Consider the following 7,809-nt stretch of genomic DNA (forward strand, 5'->3'; position numbering starts at 1 on the left):
GGGCAGGCGGAGGGGGCTGCGCGCCTGCTGCTGCCGCGGCGCCCCGCGGCCAGCGCTCTGCGGGACGGCGGCTGGGCAGCGGCGGCTGGGACCGCGCCTTCCTCTCCTTCTCCTCCTCCGCGAGGGGCGAAGGAGCCTTCTCAGAGGGCGGCCGGCGCGCAGCAGCCTGCCAAGGGAAAGGCGGCGGTGAGGCAGCGCAGCGGCCAGGCAGGAGCCGGCACCGCACCACCCGGCAGTGCCCCGCTAGCGCGGGCTGCCCCTCCCCGCCCCGGGAGCCCCAGCCGGCACAACAGGTCTGGGAGACATCTCGCTACCCGGTGTCCCCTCTTTCTCCCGTCCCCCAGCAGACGGGGTTCACTCAGACCCAGCCGTACTCTGAGGCGGGAGAAGAGGGCAGCGCGGCAGATTGCATCCCCAAACCCGCGGTGGAGTACCCTGCAGGCGCCTCAGGCGCCCCACAGGGGCACCCCACAACTGACAGGGGCTCCGAAACCCGGCTAGTTCCCGGGGCCCCACTTTTTACTACATCTGCGAGCCGGGTTTACATCCGTCTCCTAACGCCCCAGCCACCACGGGAGGAAATTTTATTCTTGTTATTGGTAACGCGCCCTCTCGCCCCTCGATGGAGTTGCCCCGCTATCTCTAGAGTTCGCGGGCGGCCAGGACGCCTCGAAGCCCGCGCCCCCGCCGCGGCGCTGCCCTGGACGGGCTCTGGAAGCCGCCGCCGCCCTTCTCCCCACCTGGCTGGAGAGCTGCACTCGGGTGGCCAGGCTGCCACCGCTGCCGCCGACCCCGGCGGCTCCTAAACTCTCGGGAAGGAAGCAGCCGGTACCCCTCAGCTCCCACCCCGGCATGCACACATTATCGCAGGAGTCAAAGCCTCACCCGGCATCTCCTTCGGAAGTTGCATCTCAGTTTTTCCCGTTCACCAGAACACCCGGCGATCTCGCTCCTGGGAGATCGCCCCTACACTTCCCCAGAGGCATCTCTACCGCTGCCCTAACGCTGCATCTTATTTTTGCTATCATTTAAAATGGTAATTTGCAAAAGGAACAGCCGGCGGGGAGGAGAACCGCCTTTTTACCTGGGAGGTCCATGACGGGAGAGGAGGGCTGGCTAGGTAGCTCGTCCGTGAACTTGTATTGCTCAGAGAAAATGAGCCGAGATTGCGCTGGCAGAAAGAAAAGGAAACAGGAGTCGCCTCTTTCTCTCCCGCCCATTGCCAATAATCATCCCCCTCCCGCCAGCCGCTACCACCACCACCCCACTTCCTCCCGCCTCCCCTCTTCACGCACACATACACACACACACAGACACACACATACACGCACCCGGCAGGGATTCAGACGCCGGTAGCGGAGCGGAGTGTGGCCACGGCACCTCCGTCTACCCCCCAGCCCTTCCCGGCCAGACGCCCCGCTCCCTGGAGCCGCACCCCAGCACATCGCGAGTAGCCGCGGCGAGGTGCGGTATTCCCACTGGGACAGCCTCTCCGGGGCGCCCCGCCGCAGGGTGTCACCGGCGGCAGGGAAAAGCCATATCCCCTCGCCCCCCTCCTCCCGTATGCCTACTTAAACCCGTCGTGGTGAGCCGCACCTGTACCAACATGCCACCGACACGTTAGCGCTGCTGCGGCCGAACCACGCAGCATCGCTAACTAGGAACTATTTGGAATTCATAGACTTTAATAATTCTGATAATAATAATAATAATCACTAAAAGGGACACGTTGTTTGGGGCACTTCATGCCGTAAGGCTCCACCCCGCACACTGAAAAGCCTCATTCTCACGCCCGTACCCCCGCGCCCAGAGCTCGGCGGCGGCTCGCCCTTTATCAAAGTATTTCTTCCACGGGGCGTCTCAGCTTCCCGAACCGGGACCCGCTCCCCGACCTACTTCCGGATCGGGATCTGCTCCTCGACCCGCTCCTGGACCGGACCCACTCCCCGATACACTCCCAGCCCAGGATCTGCTCCCCGAGTCGCACCCGCTTTCAGACCCTCCCCCGACCCAGGACCCGCTCCCGCACCGGACCCGCCCCGACCCCCACGGGCCCCGCCCGCGGCTCCGCTCCAAGTGTGGTCGCGAGGCGCCACCTGGCGGCGGCGCGGGGCGTCGCGCTCTTGGCGAGGCGGGCCGGGCTGGACCGCGGGGCCGCCGGGGGGCTGGGAGGGAGAAGGGAGGGACAGCCGCCCCCCGCCCAGGGAGGCCGGGAAAATCCCAAGGGACATTAGGCTGAGAAACCGAGTGGCCGCCCCCTCTCGCTGCTTGGGTGCACTGGGCATGTGGGTCGCCCCTGCCTTACGGAGCGGTAATGATGATGTATGTCACAGTCAAGGTTATCATCAGATATTACCGCCTGCAAATGTTGTTTCATGCGTCTCAGCTCGTGGGGCTGCTGCTGAGAGGTTATCGGCAACGCGAGAGAAGGTGAGGCAGAGCTCTGACAATGAAGTTTTGAGAAAAAGCCTTGCATTTTGATGCATTTCTCTCCGTTGCGAACTGCATTTCTCATTGCATATGGTATTTTCCTAGAGATCCTAAAACTCAGACTTCAGAATCTGAAAGGAACTTATCAGAAAGTATACATCTGCATATACATTTAAGTGGTAGCTCTTGATATAGAGACAAATTTATGGGTGTATGTAGACGGTAAAATTACAATCTCTTCTGTGAATGAGCACTCCTCTCTTTCAATCTTCTGCTTTAAGCAGAAGCAAGGAACCCCTGAGGGTGTCTGCCTCATGATTTGCACCGAGAAATTAATCATGCCCTGAAATTGCAGCTAAGCAGTGTCCAGGGAATTCCTAACCTATAGCTCCTTATTTCAAATTAGAAACTTATACTAAGCCTGAAACACTCATGTTTAACAGTCTTTTTCTTGACTTCATGGAGAGATGAGATTAGAAAGCTGAAAAGGGTGTTGCATTAAAATTGTCAGAAATCAGAGCAGGAACAGGTTTGTGGCTGTGAGGGAGCACCTATTCTGCAAGACAGTGAAAAGGACCATAGAAATTCCTTCAGAAGATACCCAACACCATCTTAGGTGGGTCTGGTACACTAGGAAGCTGCTATTATTTCTCTTTAGGTCACACTACTCATTGATTATGACTCTGTTGTATAAACAAGGAATGAAAGAAGAGCCAAAAGATTTGTGCCTTGTTTTATATGACTTACAACATAAGGCCCAGTGGTGAGGGAATGATGGCACATCATCAGTTCTGCCTGCTACTTTCAAGAAAGATGAGCATAACAATTAAAGGGAACTGAAAAGCCCTTAAATCTAATATGCACCCACAGGAGAAAAAAAAAAAAGATTAAGCCTTGCCTTTTTTAGTACAAGAAATGAATTCCACATGTACAGAAACTCTCTTCTTCTTAGATAGCTAACTAGCAAAAAAATGATCAGTACAAATCAGTACAGTATGAATGGAAAGGAGGAATAACAAAAGAAGAATATTGGTTTCTAATAAAATATCTACTTATATGACATTTATGATGTTTATTAGAAAACAGTTCCATGCACTACTTCTAATTAAATATTGTCCTTAATGGAATAAAACTGCAGCCTTCATGGCGTTACGTAGTTACTTTAGCAACTTTCCTTTTTCTTGTGAGTCGCATTGTTGTAAATAATGTATGGGAAACGCTTGGGAGCTACTGATCAAAATACCTTTCTGTTGATAACTTGATTTAGTAGATGAGACAAAAAGCTTTTTCCCTTGAAGCTGTTGGCTTAAATGAGTTCAAGGTGAGGGCTAGCTTAGGAAAGACTCCAAAGAAATGAGCAGTTTCATTTCTTGTAGTACTGCCACACTGTCAAGTTCAATATGTCCCTGGTAGAAACCTTTGTAGTCTTGGCAAAATGCTGAAAAATGGCATGAGCTTGATTATATGCTATTCTTTTGCAACTACCACCAACTTTTTGAACTCAAGAAAGAGAACTGCAAATATCTTACCTTTTACTTTAGAACCTACACTTTCTGAAGTCAATCCATAACTAAGATGAATTTTCCCACATTAATAATTTCAAAATCAGTGTTTTCAACAGAGAAAAAATATGTAATAAATTAGATTTTATTCACAGAGCTACTTAAACTTCATTTCTTATCCCAGAGTCCTAACATCTCTTATATCGACCAAGGCAGTTGTATTTTTCCCTGCATAGGAAATCATAAATTTTTATCAGGTGACAGTTCTCAATTGCAAAGGGTCTCCCTTCACTTGAAGGTGAGGACTATAGATGGAGGATTTTACATGACCCATTCTCATATGGAATAGCATGTGTGATAGAATGTCAGAAATGTTTTACACATTTAAAGAAAAAAGACTAAGGAAAATTTTGTTTGTTCATGTAAAAATATCAGAACAACCCAAGACTACAGTCTATTTTGGAACATGAAATGTTATTTTCTTTCATAAAATATCTCTAATTGCTAATGAAATATTTAATAAATTAAAATTAAATAAACAGTGAAAGCATGACATTAAAAATAATAAGACATTAGAATTTTTTTCCGGTATCATTCATCATAGAGCTCTGATTTAATACAATTTAATATAAGTTTTGATCTCTGAATGTTGTATCTTAACATTCACAGATATTTTTATCATAACATTTTTTCTGCAGGTGTGCAAACTTATTGAACAACTATCAAAATTTGTCTTCCATAACATTTTTGTGTGACAATAATTTTATCAGAAGGGCAACGAAGCTGGTGAAGGGCCTGGAGCAAAAGTTGGCTGAGCGAGCTGGAGTTGTTTAGCCTGGGGAAAGGGAGACTCGGGCAGGATCTTATCACTCTCTACAACTATCTGGAAAGAGGTTGTAGCCAGGTGGGAGTCGGTTTCTTCTCTTGGGCAACTAGCAACTGGATGAGAGAACATAGTCTTAAGCTTCATTAGGGGAGGTTTAGGTTGGATATTAGGAGGAATTTCTCCACAGAAAGGTTTATTAAATATTGGAATGGGTTGTCGAGGGTGGTGGTGGAGTCACTGTCTCTGGAGGTGTTAAAGAAAAGACTGGACACTGCACTCAGTGCCCTGGTCTAGTTGATGTGGTGGTGTCTGATCATAGATTGGACTTGATGATCTCAGAGGTCTTTTCCAACCTAATTGATTCTGTGATTCTGTGAAATACAGCCCTGTACACCTCATATAGATGAATAAACATAAATACTACATAGCATTCTAGTGGTACAAGAGCTCTTGCATATGGTTGTAGAGTGATATTTAAATGCACTCTCCTAAGACAAGTTTGTAATGCCAGAACTTTACGTACTCTACCAGAAATGATTACCTTTCAGTGAAATGGCTAGCACTGAGCAACATGCCACCATATTCTGTTTAAGTCCTCTTATTTCATGGAATTTCAGCTTTAGAAGGAGAGGGGAGTAATAATTTGTAAGATTAAATTTATTTTGCAATGCCTTTTTTTCTAACATCATGTTCTGACTGTCATCGGTCTGTGTGACCAATACATTTTCAGGTCATTCAGGTTTGCTTGAGGGAATTTAGAGACGGAGATGTCGTATCAGTAGGAACAAAAAATGGTGCATGCAGCTCATTTTTTCTAACTATATACCAGTCAGAAATGTTCAGATAATGTGCATGCAGTCACCTATGTGTTTTACAGGTTCAACACTTATGCCCAGTTTTCAAGATTTGGTGCATCCTCAGAAACAAAGTCTTTTCTACAATGATGTTCATCACCTCTGCTGTTCTCTGGATTTCTTCTTCACAGAGTAACAGCTTCTAACTAGATATATGGTGACAGCAACCCAGTGTGCCTTCCAAAGACTATGTATCTTTTGTCTAAAAAGAAAAGGCATATGTGAGAAATGTTTACCACAACACCAGCCACGTATGGGGCTTGGCCAGTACAAATGCGTATTTCTTTTATACATGGTATTCAACATTGCCTGCCTTGGGTATTTTCCACTCTTTTATATGTAACACTCAACACTGCTTGCATGTCTAAATTTTGGGCACTTTTCACTCCTGCTAACTCACAACTTGATCTTATAAATAAGAAAAGGATATTTTTAAAAATATAACTCCTCCTAGAGAACAGAATTAAAGACTTAATTTATTCTCTTCCACCTGCAAAAATGTATGTGGCCACCAAATATCCTCTTTCTGAACCTCCCAACTGAGTTCAGAAATTGAAGACATTACATGAAATTTATAATGAAAACATTGCTATAAATGTAGCACTCATGTAAGTTTCATTACAGGAGATCCCTTCAGGATCATAGCCAATATATATACAAACCTCAAAGAAGTTTATGTTAGACAATAGATATCATAATATATATCTTATAGTATATTACAAATATGGCCTATCTCATAATATATAGAGATACATATAGATAGATATTATGTAAATATTAGATACTCTAGGTGTATATATTAGGTACATGTAGGTATTATGTGTTAGTTCCATGTGAGAATTGGGAAGAACTGGTGGTGTTAAACTATATTTTTGCATTGATTTTCTTGCTGAATGTGAGATGTTGTTATACAATGTCAAAGAAAGTGAAATTCAAAACTGAGATACAGACTGTTTATTTTCAGAAGACAAAATCTTAAAACAGGACTTTGAAATACAACAAAGAGTTGCCACAGCCTTCAACTGCTTTACCTAGTTCATTTCTTCACTAGTTAATTCAGCTAGATTTCAAAGCAGACCTTCCAGTTCTAATTGGAAAACAAAGTTATACTGAATCACATGTTTTTACTGATGCATGATAATTTGTATTAACAAAGAAGACTGACATTTCTGAAAACAATCCGCTGAAATAAAAATATATGGCATAGATAGAAGATCACATTAATAATGATTTCATTTAGTTCTGAGTTTAGCATTTCAGAATACAAATCAGGTTTGAAAGCAATGCTGTAGAAGACCATCTCCTTAATGACATACATGGAAGGAAATCTATAACTCCATTGTTCATATATTACTTTGCCTCAGTTTTTGTTGCTTTTTTTTTCTACTTGAAAGAGTCATACTTTTTTTTTGAGAAAGCAACTGCTCTGCAAACAAGCTTCTGTACATTTTTTCAAGATGCACAGTCAAATAATAGGAATAAAAAAAAGTGCTACTTGCTTTAGAAATCATGTCCATTATACAGAGTTGTAACTGCCCTGGTAGGTAGCAAATACATCTAGATTCAGGCCTTTTAAAATTAATTTTTCTTCTGAAATAAATAAATCTGTGATGCAACCTAGACACTACAGCTTCAGAGAGTTGAAAAAGAGGTGTTTGGCCACTTTTACGTACTGATTCCAACTCAGCATATGGCTCCTGAGAACTCTGATGACATTTGAGAGACTCAAAATACTGAAGTCTTAGTCTCCCTCGTTGGATACTGAAAAGGATCTCTGGTTGTTGATTATTCAGTCATGTATTTCTTTCAGCTTTTATTTGTGTAATGGTTTTGTTTCACTTTTCCTCCATCAGAGTTCATAATTTTCACCAATAATTAGACTAATGCATCGGTGAGATTTTTTTGTCAAACATTTTTAAGGGAATTTTGTGGATCTGGCTGTAGAACTTCATTTATTTGAAATGGGAAAGACAGGAATTCCTCATCCAAAAAACACAATCTGCAATAATGATATTTCATCTAAGGTGGGTGTAGAGAAAATCCAAAGTAGTCCATGGCTGTTGAAATGTTGTCTAGGAAGACTTACATCCATCTAAGGAGTTCATATGTGAATTACAGACACCTCACTTCAGTCACAGCTCTGTGCTGCTGTAGGTTTCAGCTCCACTACTTACGACAAAATTTCACACCCCTTTAG

At 44.6% G+C, this 7,809-nt stretch overlaps 1 protein-coding gene across 1 annotated transcript in view; it reads right to left on the reverse strand.

The window, feature by feature from the left end:
- The window catches only part of CBLN2 (cerebellin 2 precursor), a 4,006-nt gene extending 2,561 nt beyond the window's left edge, over positions 1-1,445 (reverse strand). Inside the window, exons 1-2 of the mRNA XM_027682814.1 lie at positions 1,332-1,445; positions 1,085-1,171 (exon numbers count right to left, since the gene is read on the reverse strand). Coding sequence (XP_027538615.1) covers positions 1,085-1,171; positions 1,332-1,445 — 201 coding nt within the window. The remainder of the gene's footprint in view (positions 1-1,084; positions 1,172-1,331) is intronic.
- Between the last annotated feature and the right edge of the window lie 6,364 nt (positions 1,446-7,809).

This window comes from Neopelma chrysocephalum, unplaced genomic scaffold (genome assembly GCF_003984885.1).
Source record: "Neopelma chrysocephalum unplaced genomic scaffold, ASM398488v2 Primary Assembly neopelma1_22b, whole genome shotgun sequence".
NCBI classification, from domain to species: Eukaryota; Metazoa; Chordata; class Aves; order Passeriformes; family Pipridae; genus Neopelma; species Neopelma chrysocephalum.